This window comes from Vipera berus (assembly GCF_964194415.1).
Source record: "Vipera berus genome assembly, chromosome: 6".
NCBI classification, from domain to species: domain Eukaryota; kingdom Metazoa; phylum Chordata; class Lepidosauria; order Squamata; family Viperidae; genus Vipera; species Vipera berus.
The window spans coordinates 91391342-91415424 of NC_138208.1; the positions used below are offsets into that span (position 1 = coordinate 91391342).

The following is a 24083-nucleotide window of genomic DNA, read 5'->3' on the forward strand; positions in this document are numbered from 1 at the left end:
GAGCACTCTCCATCTTGAATACATAATGGAAGGAGGAAGCTTGAGAGTTCACAAGGTTAATGCTGTATGGAATGAAACTATGGCTGAATCTGGATGTTCTGCTACGGATGTTCTCTGCCTGCTAACAAGTCCCAGAGAAGTCAGCTTTGCCCCCGAGGATCTCTGCTGCCTGCCCTCCCACCTGTACTCCCTCCAGCATCCCAGGCAGGAATACTCCCAGTCCCCAGTGCCAAGTCACATTTTCCCCCACGAGCACCACCTGCCAGGGATAATGCAAGCAACTCCAAGACTTGGTCTGTTCTAAGGATGAACGTCTGAACACCTCCCTTCCTGCTCTGTTGCTCCCGCTTCGTTGCATCTGAACCCAACTGTGGGAGAAGGTGGGGAGAGGATGAGTCTGCTTCAGCTGCAGCTGCTCTTCTGCAGGTGGGATAACCAGCCAAGGTGAGCTGCTTTGGGGTCATCAAGGATTCTCCTTCTGTTTGGGACGGGGAGGCATTAAAGGAAGATTTTGGGTGTTGGAAAGGAGGGATCAGGAATACGAGATCCAACCCAGGAATCTCCTTTCAGGGAATCTCAGAAGTGGCCAAGTCCTTCTTCTGCCCGAGATTCACCACAATATATTATCACCACCAATCGAGCACTTGTCACCCTTCGGAGCTTTATCCACTGCTCCAAACAGCTTCTTTTGTGATGGGCAGATGTGGGAACTGAGGGCTCCAGATTCAAAATAGCCAACCGACACCATCTGCACGCTATCTGAGTCAACTAGTGGTGATATATTGATACGACTGATAGAGGAGAATATTTCTTGCTTAGGTCTGAAGTGAAGGTGGTGCTCTCTGACCTCGGTGGTTCTTGCAGACATTTTAATGAGCCTGAATGAGGGTACCTAGTTTGGGTACAAAAAAGCAGTGAACGTTTCAGAAGATGTGGGGAGCGCTGGCCTCCAAAAGCTGGACATGACTGAATGGATAACATCACCATCGTGTGGGTGATGAAACATCTGCAAGAAAACAAGCAGGCTCAGAGAGCACCAAGGACCCCCATATTCTTATAGGTTACTGTAGCAAGGTGGAACCTCCAGGGTCAGAGAAATATTGGGCATCAACGTAGTATTTGATGATAAATGTGTAGAGGAAGGGGTTTCTTCTGAGTTTGCGAGAGGGGTCTTCAAAGGAGCCCCTTTACTCTAACAGCTCCATCTACTTGGAAAGCAAACTCTCCTGAAACACTTCGACAAAGCAAAGCACAAAACCTCTTGGTCCCCTTTCCATGTATCAATCATTGTCTAGAATGCAGGGAGAGAATTAAATTCTACTCTGCTGCTTCTGCACCCCAAGTCTAGTTAGTTATTTTCATTTCTCAAACGGATACAGCCTCCCAACTGAGAGGCTGCTGGTGGCACACAACATTAAAAATCCAGAGTGAAAACATGCTACGTAAACCACCATCCTAGTGACAAGAGAATCAAGCAAGCCACTTGATGGGCTCTGAATGGGAACCCCTGGCCCAATGACAAAAGCTTGTCTTCAAGGTCTTCAGGAACAGTAACAAGGTGGGGGGTCCATCTGACCTCTGGGGAAATGAAGTTCTAGTGGGTCATTTAACTCATCTTCCTCTGCTGTTAGTTCTAATTTCTTCCCTTGCCCATAATTCTCTTCCCAGCTAACCATTACCCTCCTCTCATGGATTCCCAGAACCAGACCCAGAGGACAGAATTCATCCTCCTTGGGTTCTCCAGCCTTCAGGGCCACCAGGTCCACCTTTTCTTGGTCTTCCTGGCTGCCTATTTGGCCACGCTGATGGGCAACCTCATGATCATAACCCTGGTTCTCCTGGATTCCCGTCTTCAAACCCCCATGTACTTCTTCCTCAGCCAGCTCTCCTGCTTAGATGTTTGCCTTTCTTCTGTGGTGTTACCAAAGATCTTGGCGAACCTCCTACGCCAAGAGCAGACAATCTCCTTCAACCAATGCCTGGCACAAGCCTTCTTCCTGATTGGTTTTGCGGGATGTGAGCCGGCATTGCTGGCCATCATGGCCTATGACCGCTATGCTGCCATCTGCCAACCTTTACACTATGCCCACCTGATGAGGGGAACATTGTGTGTCCAGCTGTCTGTGGCCCTTTGGCTTTGGGGCTTCCTGGACTCGGCCATCCATGTTGCCCTGGCCTCCAGGTTAGAGTTTTGTGGAAACAGCAATGTTCCTCACATCTTTTGTGATGTTCCTCCATTAATGAAAATCACCTGCAGTGATTCCTCGGTCAACGAATTGACCAATCATGTCACCAGCATCTTTGTGGGCCTTGGCCCCTTCCTCTTCATCATCCTGTCCTACTTCTACATTTTGGTCTCCATTTTGAAGATTCCCTCCAACAGCGGCAGGCGCAAAGCCTTCTCCACTTGTGCATCACACATTGCCGTGGTAACTCTCTGTGTTGGAAATGGATACTTAAACTACAACCAGCCCAGTGCTGGCTACTCCATCGAGGCTGATACTCTAATCTCCACATCGTTTTGCATCATCACCCCCATGCTGAACCCTCTGATCTACAGCTTCCGCAACAAGGAGGTGAAGGGGGCCCTGAGGAGGATTCTCAGCTGCCGGAAGACAGCATTGTATTAATTTGTCTCTCTCTCTCTCTCTCTGTGTGTGTGTGTGTGTGTGTGAGGGATTGGTGTACTTCATGTCTTTGAGCCCTGAGGAAGGATAAAAGAGAACTGGGGTAGACGTACTTTCTCAAGGCAACTGCAAAATTATTCCCATGAGGAGAAAAAAACTTTGGCAATTGTTGTAAGAATAGGAGATATTGGACTTTGCATCCTAACCAGAACTCATCTGAGTCCAGCCTTCTGTGTTCTGTATGGTTTGTCAAGAGACCCATGAGGAAAAGCAACACCTTTGTCCTAGCATTAATTCTACTGTCCCAGAGCAATGATCCGCTCTAGCTAAGACAGAATTCAGATGAGGGATAGGAACAGCATTGGGAAAGTCAAGGGGCCAATGTGGGAAAGAAGACACGGACATGGTGGAAGCCAAGAAGGTTTGCAACATATATATATATATGTATGTGTGTATATATATATATATATATATATATATATATATATATATATATATATATATATATATATATATATATATATATATATATATATATATATATATATATATACATACACACACACACACACACATATATATATATATGTGTGTGTGTGTGTGTGTGTATGTATGTATGTATATATATATATATATATATATATATATATATACATATACATATATATATATATATATAGAGAGAGAGAGAGAGTATAATGAATAGCTGATGTATATTTTTTTATTAAAAAGTTTTTCAATACATTTTATCTTTAACAAAACAACCCCTCCCCACCCCAATCCCCCCTTCCCAACCCAACCCAACCCTCCCCCCTCCCCTTCCCCCCTCCCCGACTTCCCAGAGCTAAATACAAGGTAGAAAAGTAAAAAACAATCATAAACTACCATATGCTAACAACAATAAACTATTAAGTCTATCGCACTCTAGCTATATAAAATGACTACAAGCAATATAAATGTCACATCGATACTTATTCAAATGCTAAATGAAACTTTTTAGTCCCATATTTATTCTGGATGTAATCAATCCATTTTTTTCCACTCCAGGATATATCATTGTTGCGAATGGTCTTTCAAATACGCCGAGATCTTTGCCATTTCCTCCAGGTTAGAAACTTTTAAAGTCCATTCCTCTATAGTCGGCAGTTCTTCCTTCTTCCAATATTGCCCTACTAAAAGTCTTGCTGCCGTAATTAGGTTCAACATCAACTTAATGTCCACAACAGTAGTATCAGTAATAATACCCAGTAAGAACAATTGCGGACAAAACTTTATCCTTTTCTTAAATATCTTCTGCATATTCCACCAGATTTTAATCCAAAATGCTTTAACCTTTTTACAGGTCCACAATATGTGAAAATACATTGCGTCTTCACCACCACACCTCCAACATTTAGGCTGGTAGTTTGGATACATACTTGCTAGCTTTTTGGGATCTAAATGCCACCTATAAAACATTTTATAAAAATTCTCTCTTAGATTTTGGGCTTGCGTAAATTTTACATTTCTCACCCAGATCTTTTCCCAAGTATCCATTGTAATAACTTCTTGAATATTCTGAGCCCACTTTATCATACAATCTTTAACAAGTTCTGTTTCTGAATCAATTTCTATCAATGCAAGATATATCCGTTTAATATGTGCTTGACCCTGATTTCTAATTTGCTTTACCAAATTTTCATCAGTCATTGAAAAACCAATTTTCTGATCTTCTTTCCACCTGGCCTGTAGTTGCCCATACTGAAACCAAGTTTGAACAATCTTTTCTCCTCGCAAAAAATTATACGGCTTCAAACGCCATACATTCCTCTCCAAACTTAAAATTTCCTTATATGTAGTCACATCATGTTTAAACCCAACATTTATGTTTTCTATTGCGTGTTTCGGTATTGCCCATAAAGGTATCTTGTAATTTAACTTATGTCTATACTTTTTCCAAACTCGCAACAAAGCATATCTTAAAATATGCACCTTAAACACATTATCTACCTTCTTATCATACAATAAATATGCATGCCAACCGAATAACAAGTCATGACCTTCAAGATTTAATAATCTCCCTTGTGTTAAGTTAATCCAATCACTTATCGCTGACAATGCAGCAGCCTCATAATATAATTTAAAGTTGGGCATTCTAAGACCACCTCTTTCACACGTATCCTGCATAATCTTAAATTTAACTCGTGGCCTTTTCCCTGCCCAAACAAATTTATTAATACCCTTTTCCCATTCCTCCAAATTTGAATCCTTTTTAAGAATAGGTATCATTTGAAATAAAAATAGAAATTTCAGCAAAACATTCATTTTCACTGCTGCAATTCTTCCCAATAAAGATAATTGTAGTTTTTTCCAGCTATCCAATTCTTTTTGAACTTTCCCCCATAGCTTTTCAGAATTATTTTTATATAACTTTGCATTTGAGGGTGATAAATATACCCCCAAATATTTAACCCTTTTAACAATTTCAAATCCAGTTAACCCTTCTAAAACAGCCCTTTGTAATACTGTCATGTTTTTAGACAACATTTTAGTTTTTTGTATATTAACCTTAAATCCAGAAACTTTCCCATATTGCATTATTATCTCCATCAATTCTACAACGGAATTTTCTGGCTGGGTCACCGTAACAACCAGATCGTCTGCAAACGCCCTCAATCTATAATCCTGATCTCTTATTTGAATTCCCTTAATTTTTTCCGAATTCCGTATTTTAATCAATAATATCTCCAATTTTAAAACAAATAATAAAGGTGATAACGGACACCCCTGCCTTGTGCCCTTTTCAATATTACATACTTCGGTCAAACTATTATTTACTATTATACGGGCTGTTTGCTTTTGATATAATGCCCTAATTGGTTGTAAAAATTTATCCCCAAAATTCATTTTATCTAATACTTTCATCAAGAATTGCCAATTCAGTTGATCAAAGGCTTTCTCAGCGTCCAAAAAAATCAGCGCTGCAGGGATCTGGTTGTTTCTTTCCAGAAATTCCAACAAGTCAACTATATGCCTCACATTATTTTTCATTTGTCTACCACTTATAAACCCAGTTTGGTCACCATGAATTACCTGTTGCAGTACCCTCATTAGTCTATTAGCTAAAACCTTAGCAAATATCTTGTAGTCCGTATTCAAAAGTGATATTGGTCTATAGTTTCTTGCTTGAGTAACATCCTGATCTTCCTTCAGGATCAAAGAAATAAAAGCAGTTTTCCAGGACGAAGGCACCCCTCCTCCGCTTTGAACTGTCTGAAACAATTCCCTTAATGGCTTTATCATCTCAGACTGTAAATTTTTATAATACACAGCAGTCAGTCCATCCGTACCTGGCACTTTACCCACTTTCAATTGTTTAATTGCTAAAAGAATTTCTTCCTCAGTTATCAATTGATTCATTTCTTCCTTTTGTTCTTGCGTAAGAACCGGAATACTAGCATTTCTCAAATATACCTCAATATCTGCTTCATTAATCTTATCTCTAGCATATAATTTAGAATAAAAATCAACAAAGGTTTCCTTAATAAGATTCTGTTGATACACAACCTTACCCTTATGTTCTATTTTGTCTATATTAGAAGCCCTTTGCTTCTTCCTTAGCATATAGGCTAACCATCTACCTGGTTTGTTGGCATTACAAAAAGTATTATGTCTAGCAAACCGTAAATTAGTTGCCACCTGATCAGCCATCAACTTATCAATAGCTGATGTATATTATCATATAGGATCGAACTACATGTATCTCTTTGACTGATCTCTGACCTTCTTTGACTCTTTCCTACTTGTTCTCTACATGTTGCATAATGATTTTTGCTCTGGAAGAGTTGCATGGTGGCTCCTGTCTAGGTGGCCTCCTGTGTGGATTACTGCAATGCCACCTCCATGGGCTGTCCTTGAAGACTGCACTAAACTTTGACTGCTCCAGAATGCAGCAGTGTGCATTGTGATTGCAATCCCGGGTTGTCCATGCAATCTTTTTGTCACATGAGCTGCACCAGCTTCAAGTTCTTTTCTGAGTGCAATTCAAGGTGCTGGCCATCACTAACAATAACAATAACAGAGTTGGAAGGGACCTTGGAGGTCTTCTAGTCCATCCCCCTGCTCAGGCATGAAACCCTATACCATTTCAGATAAATGGATGCCTAGTCTCTTCTAGAAAACCTCCAGTGTTGGAGCATTCACAACTTCTGGTGGCAAGCTGTTCCACTGGTTAATTGTTTTCACTGTCAGGAAATTCCTCCTTAGTTCCTGAGCCAGCCATGCTGAGGGGAAAGAGAGAGGTTTCCAAGCTGAACTATGCTGTCTCTGGAATTCTGGGAGTTGAAGTCCACGAGTCATAAAAGAGCCCAGGTTGCCTACCCCTGGTCTAGGTTGACTTGGCGCCTGGTCTCTGTTGTTTTTAATGTTTTCTGGTTTTAATATGGTTTTATACATTATTTTAACTTTACTTGTGAGCCTCCAGAGTTGGATTAGAAGATGGGAGGCTATATATATTTCATTTTAAATAAAATAAAAATAAAAAATAAAGAGCATAAACGGTGTACAAGAAGTTCTTCCTGAAGCTGAGATCCCTGTGTAACTCTGTCCTCTCTTCCCTTCACAATCTCTTCTCACTCTGAAATCCTTCTGGGCACCTCCACAAGTTCTTTATGCGGGAAAGAAGATTATTTCTCCCAGTTGACGCCTTTAACCAACTGGCCTTACACTTGAGTGCTGCATAGAGAGCCATGGAGCCTTATTATTACAAAGTCCAGCTGGGCATCATTAAATGTAGGAGAGAGAGACCGGCCAAGCCAGGGGAAGGAGTCAAATGTGAAATTAATCTGGCATCCATATGTGCCCTTTTTTAATGCTCTTGGGGTCATTTCTAGAGCACCAGTTAAAAGCAAATGAGACGATTGGTTTCAAGCTCAAAACTGAAAAAGATTCTTGTGCTTTGCCCTCTCCATTTCTCCCCATCTCCTGAATCCAGCACCAGATAAGATGATAAGATAAGATAAGATAAGATAAGATAAGATAAGATAAGATAAGATAAGATAAGATAAGATAAGATAAGATAAGATAAGATAAGATAAGATAAGATAAGATAAGATAAGATAAGATAAGATAAGATAAGATAAGATAAGATAAGGCAAGGCAAGGCAAGGCAAGGCAAGGCAAGGCAAGGCAAGGCAAGGCAAGGCAAGGCAAGGCAAGGCAAGGCAAGGCAAGGCAAGGCAAGGCAAGACAAGACAAGACAAGACAAGACAAGACAAGACAAGACAAGACAAGATAAGATAAGATAAGATAAGATAAGATAAGATAAGATAAGATAAGATAAGATAAGACAAGACAAGACAAGACAAGATAACCTTTATTGTCATTGTTTTTTTTACTGTGGGGATAACGGCACACATCAAAAATGAAATTTAGTTGCCGCTCTCAAAGTGAAATACACACATGACACACACCTAAACATACTATATACAACATATGTATAGACCCACACCCCTATATATACTGTACATAATATACGAATGTTGAGCACTCTCCATCTTGAATACATAACGGAAGGAGGAAGCTTGAGAGTTCACAAGGTTAATGCTGTATGGAATGAAACTATGGCTGAATCTGGATGTTCTGCTATGGAGGTTCTCTGCCTGCTAACAAGTCCCAGAGAAGTCAGCTTTGCCCCCGAGGATCCCTTCTGCCTGCCCTCCCGCCTGTACTCCCTCCAGCATCCCAGGCAGGAATACTCCCCCCCCCAGTGCCAAGTCACATTTTCCCCCATGAGCACCACCTACCACGGATAATGCAAGCAACTCCGAGACTTGCTCTGTTCTAAGGATGAACGTCTGAACACCTCCCTTCCTGCTCTGTTGCTCCCACTTCGTTGGATCTGAACCCAACTGTGGGAGAAGGTGGGGAGAGGATGAGTCTGCTTCAGCTGCAGCTGCTCTTCTGCAGGTGGGATAACCAGCCAAGGTGAGCTGCTTTGGGGTCATCAAGGATTCTCCTTCTGTTTGGAACGGGGTGGCATTAAAGAAAGATTTTGGGTGTTGGAAAGGACGGATCAGGAATACAAGATCCAACCCAGGAATCTCCTTTCGGGGAATCTCAGAAGTGGCCAAGTCCTTCTTCTGCCCGAGATTCACCACAATATATTATCACCACCAATCGAGGCCTTCTCACCCTTCCGAGCTTTATCCACTGCTCCAAACACAGACTTTGACTTGACAAAACAGCTCCTTGGATGGAAGTTGGGAACTGGGAAGTGGCAGGAATACTTTCCAGCTTCTCTTGTGATGGGCAGATGTGGGAACTGAGGGCTCCAGATTCAAAATAGCCAACGGACACCATCTGCAGGCTATCTGAGTCGACTAGTGGTGATATATTGATATGACTGATAGAGGAGAATATTTCTTGCTTAGGTCTGAAGTGAAGGTGGTGCTCTCTGGCCTTGGTGGTTCTTGCAGACATTTTAATGAGCCCAAATGAGGGTACCTAGTTTGGGTACAAAAAAGCAGTGAAAGTTTCAGAAGGTGTGGGGAGCGCTGGCCCCCAAAAGCTGGACATGACTGAATGGATAACATCACCATCGGGTGGGTGATGAAACATCTGCAAGAAAACAAGCAGGCTCAGAGAGCACCAAGGACCCTCATATTCTTGTAGGTTATTGTAGCAAGGTGGAACCTCCAGGGTCAGAGAAATATTGGGCATCAACGTAGTATTTGATGAGGAACGTGAAGAGGAAGGGGTTGCTTTTGAGTTTGCGAGAGGGGTCTTCAAAGGAGCCCCTTTAGTCTAACAGCTCCATCTACTTGGAAAGCAAACTCTCCTGAAACACTTCGACAAAGCAAAGCACAAAACCTCTTGGTCCCCTTTCCCCTTTCTGGAATGCAGGGAGAGAATTAAATTCTACTCTGCTGCTTCTGCACCCCAAGTCTAGTTAGTTATTTTCTTTTTTTTTTATTGAAAAGTTTTACAATACATTTTAAGTATACTCCATCCCTCCCCCCTCCCCCCAACCCTCCCCTCCCCTCCCCTCCCCTCTCCCCTCCCTGACTTCCCAGAGCTGAATACAGGGTATAAACATACAAACGTAAGCTAAAATATGCTAACAACAAAAATAAAACATTAAATTCTATCGCACTTTAACTCTCCGTAAACATAACTATATTACTAACAAATAACAAATAACTAATAATACATCATATAAAACCACTACTTATTCAAATGCTAAATTAAACTTTTTAGTCCCATATTTATTCTGAATATATTTGATCCATCTTCTCCATTCCACAATGTATCTCTTTTGCGATTGTTCTTTCAAGTATGCTGAAATCTTTGCCATTTCCGCCAGGTTTGAAACTTTCAAAGTCCATTCTTCTATAGTAGGCAGTTCCTCCTTCTTCCAATATTGCGCTACTAAAAGTCTTGCTGCCGTAATTAAATTCAACATCAATTTAGCATCTATAACAGTAAAATCTGTAATATTACCCAACAAAAACAACTGCGGAGAAAACCTTATCTTTTTCTTAAATATCTTTTGCATATTCCACCAAATTTTAATCCAAAAAGCTTTAACTTTTTTACAAGTCCACCATATGTGATAATACGTTGCATCCTCACAACCACACCTCCAAAATTTGGGCTGGCAGTTCGGATACATACTTGCTAGTTTTTTAGGGTCTAAGTGCCACCTATAAAACATTTTATAAAAATTCTCTCTTAAGTTTTGGGCCTGTGTAAATTTTACGTTTCTAACCCAACTCTTTTCCCAAGTATCCATTGTTATAACCTCCTGAAAGTTCTGGGGCCACTTTATCATACAATCTTTAACAAGTTCCGTTTCTGAGTCAATTTCTATCAATGCATTATATATTCTTCTTATATGTGCTTGACCTTGATCTCTAATTTGTTTTACCAAATTTCCATCAGATATCAAGATACCAACTTTCTGATCTTCTTTCCATCTTGCTTGTAACTGCCCATACTGAAACCAAGTTTGCACAATCTTTTCTTCTTTTAAAATATTATATGGCTTTAATTGCCATACATTCCTTTCTATCCTTAAAATTTCTTTATATGTAGTCTCATCATGTTTAAATCCAACATTTATATTTTCTATTGCATGTTTAGGTATTGCCCAAATAGGTATCTTGTAATTTAACTTATGTCTATATTTTTTCCATACTCGCAACAGAGCATACCTTAATATATGTATCTTAAATACATTATCCACCTTCTTATCATACAATAAATATGCATGCCAACCAAATAACAAATCGTAACCCTCAAGATTTAACAATCTCCCTTGTGTTAAATTAAACCAATCACTCATTGACGATAAAGCAGCAGCCTCATAATATAGTTTAAGATTAGGCATTTTAAGACCACCTCTTTCACGTGTATCTTGCATTATCTTAAATTTAACTCGTGGCTTTTTCCCTGCCCAAACAAATTTATTAATACCTTTCTGCCATTCCTCCAAATTTAAATCCTTTTTAAGTATAGGTATCACTTGAAACAAAAATAAAAATTTTGGCAAAACATTCATTTTCACTGCTGCAATTCTTCCCAATAAAGATAATTGTAATTTTTTCCAACCATCTAGCTCTTTTTGTATTTTTAACCATAACATTTCATAATTATTTTTATATAATTTCACATTTGAGGCTGAGAGATAAACCCCCAAATATTTAGTTTTTTAACTATTTCAAATCCTGTTAACTCTTCTAAAACAACCTTTTGTTCTATAGTCATAATTTTAGACAATATTTTAGTTTTTTGCGTATTTATCTTAAATCCAGAAACTTTCCCATATGACATTATTATCTCCATCAACTCTACCACTGAGTAAGTCGGTTGACTTACTGTAATAACCAGGTCATCCGCAAACGCTCTCAATCTATAATCTTGATCTCTTATTTTAATAAGCAGGCATATACATAGAATGAAGGCTACTGCTAAGCTTGTAAGCCGCCCTGAGTCTTCGGAGAAGGGTGGGATATAAATGGAATTAAAATAAATAAAATAAAAAATAAAATAAAATAATTCTGTTAATTTTATTTGAGTCTCGTATTTTAATCAATAATATTTCCAGTGTTAAAACAAACAGCACCCCAAGCCTAGTTAGTTATTTTCATTTCTCAAACGGATACAGCCTCCCAACTAACAGGCTGCAGGTGGCACACAACATTAAAAATCCAGAGTGAAATTGCGCTATGTAAACCACTCCCCCCCCCCAGTGACAAGAGAATCAAGCAAGCCACTTGATGGGCTCTGAATGGGAACCCCTGGCCCAATGACAAAAGCTTGTCTTCAAGGTCTTGAGGAACAGTTTCAAGGTGGGAGGTCCATCTGACCTCTGGGGAAATGAAGTTCTAGTGGGTCATTTAACTCATCTTCCTCTGCTGTTAGTTCTAATTTCTTCCCTTGCCCATAATTCTCTTCCCAGCTAACCATTACCCTCCTCTCATGGATTCCCAGAACCGAACCCAGAGGACAGAATTCATCCTCCTTGGGTTCTCCAGCCTTCGGAGCCACCAGGTCCACCTTTTCGTGGTCTTCCTGGCTGCCTATTTGGCCACACTGATGGGCAACCTCATGATCATAACCCTGGTTCTCCTGGATTCCCGTCTTCAAACCCCCATGTACTTCTTCCTCAGCCAGCTCTCCTGCTTGGATGTTTGCCTTTCTTCTGTGGTGGTACCAAAGATCTTGGTGAACTTCCTACGCCAAGAGCAGACTATCTCCTACAACCAATGCCTGGCACAAGCCTTCTTCCTGATGGGCTTTGCAGGATGTGAGCCGGCATTGCTGGCCATCATGGCCTATGACCGCTATGCTGCCATCTGCCAACCTTTACACTATGCCCACCTGATGAGGAGGAATTTGTGTGTCCAGCTGTCTGTGGCCCTTTGGCTCTGGGGCTTCCTGGACTCAGCTATCTACACTGCTCTGGCTTCCAGGTTAGAGTTTTGTGGAAACCACCAGATTCCTCACATCTTTTGTGATGTTCCTCCGTTACTGACAATCACCTGCAGTGATTCCTGGGTCAACGAATTGACCAATCATGTCACCAGCATCTTTGTGGGCCTCGGACCCTTCCTCTTCATCATCCTGTCCTACTTCTACATTTTGGTCTCCATTTTGAAGATTCCCTCCAACAGCGGCAGGCGCAAAGCCTTCTCCACTTGTGCATCACACATTGCCGTGGTAACTCTCTGTGTTGGAAATGGATACTTAAACTACAACCAGCCCAGTGCTGGCTACTCCATCGAGGCTGATACTCTAATCTCCACATCGTTTTGCATCGTCACCCCCATGCTGAACCCTCTGATCTACAGCTTCCGCAACAAGGAGGTGAAGGGGGCCCTGAGGAGGATTCTCAGCTGCCGGAAGGCAGCATTGTATTAATTTGTGTGGGGGGGTGTTAGGCATATGTCTGTTGCCTAACTGGTTGGGCTGGTAATATATAAACTACTACTGTAGGATTGCAATAAAAAGTGTAATGTATAACTTTAAAAGTAAATGCATGGCATCATACCTTCAGCCGATTGGCTAGCACTGATCCCAATGGCCATAAGAGGGAGCTAGTGACATGGCTTATCTCTCTCTGGTTTGTGGATTTTGCTACTGTTTGTAAAGTCTGATGATCTCTGTTTATTGTGGTTGACTTAAAGATTGGTAAGACGGCTCTTTAGTGGATAATCTTTAGACTGTTGTCATTGACTATCATCTAATTACTTATGAATGACCTGGACTATGCTTTATTCTACGAGTAAAAGCTTTTCACATCCCAGTGCATCTGTATGGTTACTGTGCATAATTCACTACTCTCAAAATCCCATTTTTTGTGCAAACTCTTGCTTACCCAAGAGTAGCTCTGCACATCACTAACAGGGTGGGGGTGGGGGAAGGGTTGCTGTACTTCATGTCTTTGAGCCCTGAGGAAGGATAAAAGAGAACTGGGGTAGAGGTACTTTTTTACATGAGCTACAAGTTTCTTTCTGAGTGCAATTCAAGGTGCTGGCCATCACTAACAATAACAATAAGAGAGTTGGAAGGGACCTTGGAGGTCTTCTAGTACAACCCCCTGCTCAGGCAGGAAACTCTCTACCATTTCAGACAAATGGCTCTCCAATCTCTTCTAGAAAACCTCCAGTCTTGGAGCATTCACAACTTCTGGTGGCAAGCTGTTCCATTGGTTAATTGTTCTGTCAGGAAATTCCTCCTTAGTTCCAGGTTGCTTCTCTCCTTGATTAGTTTCCATCCGTTGCTTTTTCTTCTGCCTTCAGGTGCTTTGGAGAAGAGGTTGACTCCCTCTTCTTTGGGGCAGCCCCTGAGATATTGGAAGACTGCTATCATGTCACCCCTCACCCTTCTCTTCGTTAAACTACACATACCCAATTCCAGCAACCCTTTCTCGTATGTTTTAGCCTCCAGTCCCCTGATCATCCCTGTTGCTCTTTAAAGCCCTGCAATGGTACAGAGCCAGGTGCTCTGTGGGTTCAGGTTCTCCTAAGGACGTCAGCCTGTCCTACCAATGAAGCGGAGCATGGTCCTAGTCCCTTCTCCCAAATGTTGTCATCTAATGGTAAAGAGAAAGTGTACTAAAGTAATTGTGTAAACAAATGTATTCGTGTCCTTAGGGCAGATGCTGATCAAGGTAGCCATAATCCCGATAGCATAACTGCACGTATTCCCGGCAACTGTCTTAAAGAGGAATGTATTAAAGTCCTTGTTTAAGCAAACATAGTCTTGTTGTTAAGGCAGATGATGATTGGGATAGCCATATCCTGTCTGTGAAACTACACATACTTCATGTAATTTTCTTCTGTAAACTGTTGTCTGATAAGAATGTGCAGGATGTAACAATGTATAACTAGGAATTAGAGGTGTATAAATATGTCTGTTCACGAGCACTTCAGGGTTCAGACCTTTTCCTTTGTTTAAGCCTTCTGAACCTGCGCAATAAACCTTTCCTTTCCTGAAGAGCTGGCATGAGTCTCTTCTTTCTACAACAGTTTCATGGCGACCACGAAGGGACTTCATTGCGAGGCGATGTTTCGCTGAGGGCAGCTTGACCCCTCGGACCCGACAAGAGGCCACTCCTGAATCATTCTCCAGGTGCCACGGGGGAAAGCACCTGCGGGAGACAGCAGTGACACCTCTGCGGGGCCGATGGTGCTGACGGCTAGTCCAAGATCCCTTGAGGGAAGGAAAGGAGGTCTGAACATGAATCCTGGCCAGGATGGGGAGAGGACGAAGTGTGAAGACGCCTCAGGCGAGTATGTGTTAAAGGGGGAAAGTACCTATCTCATTTGAAGATAGAAGAGGGGAACTGATCACCCTCCTGGACTTGGGACGGCGATCCTAAAGTAGTCCTTGTTAGGCTGTGTGGGAGGTTAAGCCATTGCAGTTCCTATTGGTGACCATTGGAACATCCGGCACTGTAGGTCAGTGGCAGTGTTCTTAGAATGGGAGGGAGAAGCAGTGTTCCCAGCACACCACTGGAATGCATGTTGAGAGGTTTTGATAATTATTTTAATCATACGCATTATAAAATCCCCTATCCCAAGGTGACAAAAGAGAGACCGAGGTTTCTATGTGAAAAGCAGTGGTCACATATGGGAGTTGGGTGGCCGCAAGAGGGTACATGGAAGTGATTTTTAGACCCCCTCCTTATGTGCCGTGTCCGCCCTCGCTGCCTCAACTGTTAGCGGCAGCAGCTGCAGTGCCAAGTGGAGCGCAGCCAGCAGTAAGAAAGAAGCAGAGAAGAAAGTAGCCTATGGCTCCCAAGGACGAGGGGGGTTTCTCTGTGAGTGAGAGTGGTGAGATAGGTGAAGGTAGTAGTGTGGCAAGCACTCCGTTGGAGCGCATGTTTAAGGGATTTGATACATATTTCAATCATGCCCAATACAGGGTCCCTTATCCGAAAGCCACCAAATGGCAACATAGCCGAATAATCAAGACGTGGTTAGGGGCCAGGTCTTAGTGAACCCTCTGGTTCGAGTCCAGGGGGTGGGAGGAGGCAGAAGAGAGGAGGAAGATGAAGAAACCGGGCTGGCGTCCCCGGTAGCCAAACATACAAGGGGAGCAGAATAGAAGAGGGGAGAACTAATGGCGCCCTTAAGGCAAGTTGATCAGAGAATCATTGACGTCACGGGACAAGCGAATGTGCAACCTGTTTGCAACCTAATTTTGCACTGTTGGCAGCTCCACTTTATACAGCTACAAAGGGGGGAGACTGAACATTTTCAGTGGGGAGGAGAACAAAGAAGGGCTTTCAAGGACATTAAGCTTGCTCTTACAGCAGCACTAGCTTTAGTCGTACCCAATTTCGAGAAGGCTTTCAATCTATAAGTAGATACAATGTTGCATTGGGAGAGTTGATGCAGCAGGCGGGGGCTAAGGTGGAATGAATGAACCGCACTTTAAAGGAGAAAATTATTAAAATATGTGCTGAGAGCCATTTGAAGTGGCCTGATGCTTTGCCCTTAGCACTGTATTCTGTGAGGTGTGCACCGCGAAAACAGTACAGATTATCCCCGTTTGAATTGATGTTTGGTCGTCTTCCTACTCTGTTTTGACGAAACCTGACGGGATGGCCAGATTTGGGACATAAGGGGGGAGTGTGGAACATGGAGATGGTAAAAGAACTAAATAAACAGGTTGAAAAGCTTCGAGGTTACGTGCTGGAGCAAACCCCTCCTAGAATAGTAACAAAGTGTCATCCCTTCAAACCTGGAGATAGAGTCTGGGTGAAACATTGGAAGCGGGAACAGCTAGAAGACAGATGGAAAGGACCGTATGTTGTTATGTCCTCTCCTCTTGCTGTCAAGATTGCAGAATCCAAATCATGAATCCACTGGACAAGGGTCAAAGCAGCAGCTGAACCTGAATGGGTGGTGTCTAAAGATCCAGTGGTTCCCACAAAGTTAACGTTTAAATGAAAGTGATATATGATTTGTTTGTGTAGCTGGACTTATTTAAGAAGCTTTAGTATATTCGTTGAAAGGCTACTCTGCTGGAACCTTACCGGCAATAGGTTCCTCCATGCTCAGTAGTGAAGACCCCTGCTAAGTCACTCTGGAAGCTGACTTTCTACGCACGGGACAAGAATGGAGAAAAGTTTACTGTTGCTATGGGTGTATTGTATTGCTGCTGCATGTAACAATGTTTCAAAGGAAGTTAGGGATAACCAAGGGAACGGGACCAAAACTGACACCTGTAATGCCTGTATAATCAAAGAAGACCTCTGTTGAGACTCATTGTCACAAGTTGAGATAAGGGGGAATAAAGAGGAAGTGTACTAAAGTAATTGTGTAAACAAACGTATTCGTGTCCTTAGGGCAGACGCTGATCAAGGTAGCCATAATCCTGATAGTGTAACTGCACGTATTCCCGGCGACTGTCTTAAAGAGGAATGTATTAAAGTCCTTGTTTAAGCAAACATGGTCTTGTCCTTAAGGCAGATGATGATTGGGATAGCCATATCCTGCCTGTGAAACTACACATACTTCATGTAATTTTCTTCTGTAAACTGTTGTCTGATAAGAATGTGCAGGATGTAACCATATAAGGAACAATGTGTAACAATGTATAACTAGGAATTAGTATAAATATGTCTGTTCATGAGCCCTTCGGGGTTCAGACCCTTTGCTTTGCTTAAGCCTTCTGAACCTGCGCAATAAACCTTTTCTTTCCTGAAGAGCTGGCGTGAGTCTCTTCTTTCTACAACAAAGGAAGCTGGGAAGGGTGCCTTTTTCACGGCAGCCCCTGCCCTGTGGAAGGCTCTTCCCTCTGACTTTCAGCAGGTCTTTACCCTCTTAGACTTCCCTAAAGCTTTGAAGTCCTTTCCCCCTCCCCCCCAAGTGCTGGGATAAAGTTGGCTAACCAAACATCTAGGTCAGGGGTAGGCAACCTTGGCTCTTTTTTGACTCATGGACTTCAACTCCCAGAATTCCTGAGCCAGCCACACTGAGGGGAAAGGGAGAGGTTTCCAAGCTGAGCCATGCTGGCTGAGGAATTCTGGGAGTTGAAGTCCAAGAGTCATAAAAGAGCCAAGGTTGCCTACCCCTGATCTAGGTTGACTTGGCGCCTGGTCTCTGTTGTTTTTAATGTTTTAATGTGTTCACTTTTCTGGTTTTAATATGGTTTCATACATTATTTTAACTTTACTTGAGAGCCTCCAGAGTTGGATTAGAAGATGGGAGGCTATATATATATATTTCATTTTAAATAAAATTAAAAAAAAATAAAGAGCATAAACAGTGTACAAGAAGGTCTTCCTGAAGCTGAGATCCCTGTGTAACTGTGACCTTTCTTCCCTTCACAATCTCTGCTCACTCTGAAGTTCTTCTGGGCACCTCCACAAGTTCTTTATGCGGGAAAGAAGAGTATTTCTCCCAGTAGATGCCTTTAACAAACTGGCCTTATACTTGAGTGCTGCATACAGAGCCATGGAGCCTTATTATTACAAGGTCCAGCTGGGCATCATTAAATGTAGGAGAGAGAGACTGGCCAAGCCAGGGGAAGGAGTCAAATGTGAAATTAATCTGGCATCCATATGTGCCTTTCTTTAATGCTCTTGAAGTCATTTCTAGAGCACCAGCTAAAAGCAAATGAGACAATTGGTTTCAAGTTCAAAACTGAAAAAGATTCTTCTGCTTTGCCCTCTCCATTTCTCCCCATCTCCTGAATCCAACACAAGATAAGATAAGATAGGAGAGGAAAGGAGAGGAGAGGAGAGGAGAGGAGAGGAGAGGAGAGGAGAGGAGAGGAGAGGAGAGGAGAGGAGAGGAGAGAACCTTTATTGTCATTTTTTACTGTGGGGATAATAGCACACATCACAAATGAAATTTAGTTGCCACTCTCAAAGTGAAACACATACATGACACACACCTAAAACATACTATGAACAACATGTATAGACCCACACCCCTCTATATACTGTACATAATATATGAATATTGAGCACTCTCCATCTTGAATAAATAATGAAAGGAGAAAACTTGAAACGATGGCTGACTCTGGATGTTCTGCTACGGATGTTCTCTGCCTCCTAACAAGTCCCAGAGAAGTCAGCTTTGCCCCCGAGGATCTCTGCTGCCTGCCCTCCCACCTGTACCCCCTCCAGCATCCCAGGCAGGAATACTCCCAGTCCCCAGTGCCAAGTCACATTTTCCCCCACGAGCACCACCTGCCAGGGATAATGCAAGCAACTCCGAGACTTGCTGTGTTCTAAGGATGAACGTCTGAACACCTCCCTTCCTGCTCTGTTGCTCCCACTTCGTTGCATCTGAAGCCAACTGTGGGAGAAGGTGGGGAGAGGATGAGTCTGCTTCAGCTGCAGCTGGTCTTCTGCAGGTGGGATTACCAGCCAAGGTGAGCTGCTTTGGGGTCATCAAGGATTCTCCTGTTTGGGATGGGGTGGCATTAAAGGAAGATTTTGTCCCTTAAGAAGGAGGAACCTGCAATCTCCATCTAGGGAATCTTAGAAGTGGCCAGGTCTTTTCTCTGCGTGAGACCCGCAATAGATCACAGCTTGTCATTTTCTACCCATCCAGCCTCTCCCATCCTTCTTAGGTTGAAGTGCTGTTCCAAATGTGGACATTAAATGGAGAAAACAGCTCCCTAGTTGAAAGCTAGGCGTTGGAAACTTACATAAATACCTTGCTACCATGACTAGCATCAATCTACAATCCATATTTGACTTGTATTCCATGAAGTTGTTGGTTTAACTATCTTGGATCTGGATCCCCTCAAGTTCTTCTGCCTCTCCTATAACAAAAGAAGTATATAAACGGGCAATGTTCCAATATTGGAAAATCAAAGTTATCCCGTTACCAGTCCTCCTTCCCCCAGCAAGTCATTTGTCCAGAATCTGGTTCTGATATCAAGCTTGGAATTGATGTTCCTCAGAGTTTGCACACCGAATTCTCCAGAAATGGAGAAAATTAAGCTCGGCTCCATTGGGTCTGGACACCCAGTTTTCCTTCCATCTAATTCTCATCCAAATATCTCTTCTGTGGAGACCTCATATAATGACATTGTAATTTTACCTCCGAAGGAGAATACCGCATATGTAGTTCAGGATTGAAATGAGGGGATTAAATGCAACCTGTTTTCAATAGAATTAACTGGTCCATCTGACCTGCATTGTCCACCTTGGGCTTAACTTCAGATTGCACACCTCTAGCCCAGGGGATGGCCTTTTTAAGAAAAGAAATCCCTGATAGAAAGAAGCTTGAGCCATTTAGCTGGTCTTAACAACCAATAAAGGAGAATATTTGTAGCTCAGGAATAAAATCAAGGCTCCTTGGTGCTCTGAGCTTGGCTGTTTTCTTGCAGATGTTTCATGACCCATAGTTTCATGTTCCATAGTTTTATGACCCGGCTATGTTCCACCATCAGTGCTAGAAGGGAGTGGGGTTGAAGGAGGAGGAGGAGGACTGTGGGGTCCTTGGTGCTCTGTTTTCTTGCAGACGTTTCATGACCCAACTAGGTAACATCATCAATGCTAGAAGGGAGAGGTGTTTGCAGAGTGGAGGAAAGAGAGGAGGAGGAGGAGAATGACAATGACAATGACAATGTGGTCTTTGTTGCTCTCTGAGCTTGGTGGTTTCTTGCAGATATTTCATTACCAAACTAGGTAACCCCATCAATGTTAGCGATGTGATTCCTCTAGCCCTGATGATGTTACCTAGTTTGGGTAATGAAACACTTGCAAGGAAACAGCCAAACTCAAAGAGTACCAAGGACCCCTAATTTTACTTTTTCCGTGCATTTTCCAAAGCCCACTGACCTACTGTGTTTTCTTCTCGTGTTTTTTCCTCTCTTCTCAGCTGTACATTTTCTTACCCATGAATGCACGAAACCAAACACGAGGGACAGAATTCCTCTTCCTGGGTTTCTCCCACCTGCTGAGCTACAAAACCCACCTTTTCCTGGTGCTGCTTGCTGCCTATGTGGCCACTGTGATGAGCAACATCATGATTATAATCTTAATTCTCCTGGATTCCCGTCTTCACACCCCCATGTACTTCTTCCTCAGCCAGCTCTCCTGCTTGGATGTTTGCCTTTCTTCTGTGCTGGTGCCAAAGACCTTGGTGAACTTCCTACGCCAAGAGCAGACTATCTCCTACAACCAGTGCTTGGCACAAGCCTTCTTCCTGATTGGCTTTGCAGCATGGGAGCTGGCCCTGCTGGCTGTCATGGCCTATGACCGCTATGCTGCCATCTGCCAGCCTTTGCACTATGCCCACCTAATGAGAGGCAAGTTGTGCATCCAGCTGTCTGTGGCCATTTGGCTCTGGGGCTTCCTGGATTCAGCCATCCACATTGCCCTGGCCTCCAGGTTGGACTTTTGTGGAAACAACAATATTCCTCACATCTTTTGTGATGTTCCTCCATTACTGAAAATTGCCTGCAGTGATACCTCGGTCAACGAATTGGCCAATCACATCACCAGCATCTTTGTAGGCCTCGGTCCCTTCCTCTTCATCATCCTGTCCTATTTCTATATTCTGGCCTCCGTTATGCGAATTCGCTCCAACACCGGCAGGCGCAAGGCCTTCTCCACTTGTGCAGCACACATTAGTGTGGTAACTCTGTTTGTTGGTAATGGAAGTATGAATTACAACCAGCCGAGTGCTGGATACTCTCTGGAGGTTGATGCTTTAATCTCCATCATGTTTTGCATCGTCACCCCCATGTTGAACCCCTTGATTTACAGCATCCATAACAAAGAGGTGAAGGGTGCCCTGAGGAAGCTAATCAAGAGCTGGAAGAGAGCATAGCCGTCATTTTGGGAGGAGGGTCGGTTTTTTTTTTTTAATATAACGATTACATTTTTATACAACATAAAGATAAAATCTAACAGACAGAAACGGCCAGAGAGATGGATAGGTAGAATAAAGTGAAAGAGAGAGGAGTGGAGTACAGAAAACAAGCAACGATAAGGAAGAAAACAGAAATATAAAAAAGAGACTTCCAACTTTTTTTACAAAGTTTATTTATTCAGCCTCTTAGTTTAGGGCAGGGGTCTTCAAACCTGGCCCTTTTATGACTTGTGGAGTTCAACTCACAGAATTCCTCAGCCAGAATGCCTGGCTGAGGAATTCTGGGAGTTGAAGTCCACAAGTCATAAAAGAGCCAAGTTTGAAAACCCCTGGTTTAGGACAATATAAGTAGTCCTGTACTTATGACCGCAGCTAGCTCAAAATTTCTGCTGTTAAGCAAGACAGAAATTTTTATGACCTTCTTTGCCACAATTGTTAGGTGAATCACTGAAGTTGTTAAGTTAGTCACACGGCTGTTAAATGAATCTGGATTTCCCCCACTGACTTTGCTTGTCAGAAGGCCACAAAAGGTGATCACGTGACCCCAGGACACTGCAACCGTCATAAATATGAGTCAGTTCCCAATATCTGAATTTTGATCACGTGACCACAGGGATGGTGCGATAGTTATAAGTGTGAAAAACAGTCATAAGACATTTTTTCCCAGTGCTGTTGTAACCTCGAACACTCACTAAATGAATTTGTGTAAGTCAAAGACTAAATCAGGGCTCTTCAAACTTGGCCACTTTAAGACCTATGGAGTTCAACTTCCAGAATTCCTCAGCCAGTAGGCGGAGCCAGTAAGCTCAGCCAGTAGGCTGAGGAATTCTGGGAGTTGAAGTCCACAGCCCTTAAAGTGGCCAAGTTGGAAGACCCTTGGACCACATGTAGTACAGCATCCACTTTCCAAATGGTCAATAGTTTTTGAATCATCAAATCCATATGTCATCATTTGTTTTGTTTTTTTACTTCTTGTAAAAAGCCCACCAGTGGGTCCCATTTAGAAGTAAATTTTGAAGCTGTCTTTTCTCTAACGAGAGCCATTCATTTTGCCATCTGTTCCAGTCCCACTACCTTTACCAACTGCTCTTCCATTGTCAGTATAGTAGAATCTTTCCAATCTTGAGTATATAGGAATTTTACTGCTGCAACCAAATGTAAGATTAACGTACCATGATTTGTTTTTCTAAAATTTTGTCCATCGACCCTAATAAAAAAAAATCTCTGGTCTAAAGTGTATTTGAATTAATGTCTATGTTTCTCAAGGAAGGTGTTTTGTCGACCCGCCTATGAAAAATGAAAGCTGTGCAGTTGAACTGTGGTAGAAGGACTTTCTAAAGGTGCCTGCAAAACCATTTCCATGATAAAACGAATGGAGATTAACTCTAAGAACATGAGTAGCTAGCTCTTGCACCTTTTAATAGAGTAACTCTATTTAAAATTAAAATAACAATTGAAATTAATGCAAATTAAAAACAAGGAAAAGAAAGAAAAATTAGAAAGTGAAGAAAAGAGAAAAAGGAAAAATAGAGACTGTGGTCTTGTGGTCTCAGCACGAGGAGCAACTCTCTGGACTACTTGTGGGTGATCTCAAATCCTCTCTTAGTCCAGAGAGGAAACATTGAAGAGCCGGTCTATTCACCAGCTCTTCATTCCGCTAAAGTCATCGACTTCATTTTCTGTGGACCAATCTTCAGCCCACCATTTCTTCCCCAAAGTTTGACGTAGCTTTTGTGGAAAAAAACAAATTTTACTCCACCCATCCATCCACACATTAACCCACCAACTCATCCATCCACCCATTCATTCCTCCATCGTTCCATGCATCTATCTGCTCAACCATCCATCCACCCACCCACCCATCTATTCATTGACCCACCAACTCATCCATCCATGTATCCATCCATGTACCCAACCAACCAGCTGGCCCCTTTCTCTCTATTAGGAAAACAAGTTTAGATGTGTGAACGTTGAGAAAAAGGATTCACATGAACTTAAAAAGGGGTGGCCATTCCCTAGCCTGTTGTCCTACAGATTTGTTTGACCTTAAATGCCCTAATTCCCAGCCTGCACATTTCTAGCAGAGGGGCGGCTTGTGAGGGTCTGCGATGAAATCCCTCAAGGTGTTTTGGAAAATGAATCTGAGGGTCATTAATTGATTGCTGCTTCCTAGCAAAGCAGAGATGATGAAATTCTTTGTATTTGTTATAAATGGATCGTGATGATGGAGAATTGGATTGCACCCCTTGGGCTGTGCTTGTTTGGGCACACAAACCCATCACGAGGTCCCTTAACTCTCATTTCATCATCCCAGAAAGTTGGACCAATTACCGTAGCTAACTCTCTCTCGTCAATGCTGGTTATTCCCACCAGCAGCCTCTTCTCCTGTGAGCTGGTCCAGGGAAATCAGCTCCGTTCTTGGGCAGAGAGTCGAGTCCCAGAGTGGTAAAACCTTCATTTCCAGCTCCGGTTGCAAAGTGGCAGCTAAGCAATGAAAGTCTTCTCTTCTCAGCCAGCAATTTGCTCTTTCAGCTCAATTTTCTGCTCTGCAGGTGGACTTTTGGCTCAGCCACCGCCATTCTCATTGTGTCTGAATCCATCTGTGGGGGAGAGCTTGAGTCTGCTT

The 24083-nt window shown here is 42.5% G+C and overlaps 3 protein-coding genes across 3 annotated transcripts; all 3 read left to right on the forward strand.

Annotated features, from left to right (window-relative positions):
* Positions 1-1688: 1688 nt before the first annotated feature.
* LOC308670511 (olfactory receptor 5V1-like) lies at positions 1689-2658 on the forward strand (the record flags this gene model as incomplete). Its single annotated transcript, XM_081332046.1, has 1 exon — positions 1689-2658. The coding sequence occupies one exon, from the start codon at positions 1689-1691 to the stop codon at positions 2628-2630; it is 942 nt and encodes a 313-aa protein (XP_081188172.1). The 3' UTR covers positions 2631-2658.
* Positions 2659-12086: 9428 nt separating this feature from the next.
* LOC308670415 (olfactory receptor 1G1-like) lies at positions 12087-13028 on the forward strand (the record flags this gene model as incomplete). Its single annotated transcript, XM_081331917.1, has 1 exon — positions 12087-13028. The coding sequence occupies one exon, from the start codon at positions 12087-12089 to the stop codon at positions 13026-13028; it is 942 nt and encodes a 313-aa protein (XP_081188043.1).
* Positions 13029-20479: 7451 nt separating this feature from the next.
* On the forward strand, positions 20480-21415 carry LOC308670416 (olfactory receptor 5V1-like; the record flags this gene model as incomplete). Its single annotated transcript, XM_081331918.1, has 1 exon — positions 20480-21415. One exon carries the CDS (start codon positions 20480-20482, stop codon positions 21413-21415), a length of 936 nt encoding a protein of 311 aa, XP_081188044.1.
* Positions 21416-24083: the final 2668 nt, after the last annotated feature.